The sequence below is a fragment of the Aureococcus anophagefferens genome (assembly GCF_000186865.1).
Source record: "Aureococcus anophagefferens unplaced genomic scaffold AURANscaffold_310, whole genome shotgun sequence".
NCBI lineage: Eukaryota > Pelagophyceae > Pelagomonadales > Pelagomonadaceae > Aureococcus > Aureococcus anophagefferens.
In genome coordinates, this window is record NW_008705839.1 from 5,115 (window position 1) to 6,693 (window position 1,579).

General features: G+C 72.5%; 1 protein-coding gene across 1 annotated transcript; it reads left to right on the forward strand.

Moving 5' to 3' along the window:
- Positions 1–906: 906 nt before the first annotated feature.
- AURANDRAFT_35061 (hypothetical protein) lies at positions 907–1,551 on the forward strand (the record flags this gene model as incomplete). Its single annotated transcript, XM_009044423.1, has 1 exon — positions 907–1,551. The coding sequence occupies one exon, from the start codon at positions 907–909 to the stop codon at positions 1,549–1,551; it is 645 nt and encodes a 214-aa protein (XP_009042671.1).
- Positions 1,552–1,579: the final 28 nt, after the last annotated feature.

The window sequence follows — 1,579 nt, forward strand, 5'->3', positions numbered from 1 at the left end:
CGCGCGGTCGAGTTTTTGTTGGCGAAGCTCGCCGCGCCGGCGCTCCCCGCGGGCCGCGTCGCCCGGGCGCTCTGGGCGTGCGCGGTCCTCGGCCTCGAGGCGCCGACGGAGCTCGTCGACGCGGCGAACGGCATCCCCGACGTGGCGCCGGCCGACGTCCCCCTCGTCCGCGCCTACGGCGCCGCGGAGGTCGCGCGCGGCAGGATGTCGCGGCTCGTGCCCTCGCTGCTCGGCGACTTCGACGCCGCGGAACCCGCGCCGCCGTCGCTCGGCGCCGCCTGCGCGGCGCTGGGCCGCGGCCGCGGCGCCGACGGCGTCGTCGCGGGGCGCGGCCTCGCCGTCTTCGTCGACGGCCCGGCCCACTTCGCGCGGAACGACGAGCGCGCGCGGCTCGGCCCGTCGGTGTTGCGGAACGCGCTCCTGGAGGCGCGGGGGCTCGCGGTCGTGTCCATCCGCGAAGCGGACTGGGAGGCGTCCGACGACCAGGTGGCGCTGCTCAAGGCGAGGATGGAGGAGGCGGCCGTGGAGTAATTTTGCGGATGTTTGAGGCGCGGCCCTGCTTGTCGTCGCGAGGCCTCGGGGCAGATCCTCGGGGCAAGCCCTGGTTGAGGCCGGCCTTGACGCGCAGTCGTGGCTTCTGCGATGCCAGCACTGCCGAAGCGCCCCTCACCAGCACTGAAGCACCGCTCACCAGCAATGCAGAAGCGCCGCGCGCCGGCAATCATGGCCGCCGTGGCATCGGTGGCCGCCGTCGTCGCGTACTGCGTCATGCCTCCGCGCGCATTCCCGGACCGGCTGGCGTTCATACCCGAAGAGATGACCATCATCGACAACAAGTTCTACGACCTGCCGAAGTGGGCGGCACAATGGCACACGCCCGATGCCGCCCTCAACACGCTGGGCCACATGAATTCGGCGCGCGTGCCGTACTTCGACGACGCCTGGCGCCGCGAGCTCGGCGGCACGAACGGCAGCTTCCTCGACGTCGGCTGCGGCGGCGGCCTGCTGACGAACGCGCTCGCGGCGCGGGGCTACAAGTTGACCGCCGTGGACCCGTCGACGAACTCGCTCGTCGCCGCGCGGCAGCAGGCGGCCGAGGAGCTCCCGACGGCGCGGCGGCCGGAGTTCCTCGAGGGCACGTGCTACGCGCTGCCCGCGGCCGACGGCGCGCTGGACGGCGTCGTCATGTCCGACGTGCTCGAGCACTTCCACGACCTGCGGGCGGCCGTCGGCGAGGTCTACCGCGTGCTCCGCCCCGGCGGCGTCTTCGTCTTCGACACGATCAACCGCTCGTACTTCTCGTGGTTCGTGCTCATCGTCCTCCTCGAGAAGATCGCGGGCGGGATCCCCGCGGGCACGCACGACTGGCGCCTCTTCATCACGCCCGACGAGGTCGAGCAACTGCTCAACAGCACGGGCTTCGAGGTCGGGCCCCGGACGGACCTCGTCGGCATGCGCCCGGAGGACCCGTCGGACACGTCCAAGGGCTTCGTCCAGGACCCGTCCGACGTCTCGGCGACGTACCTCTGGTGGGCGCGCAAGCCCCTGTAGAGGCGCGTGGGGCCATTCCCTTCTCTCA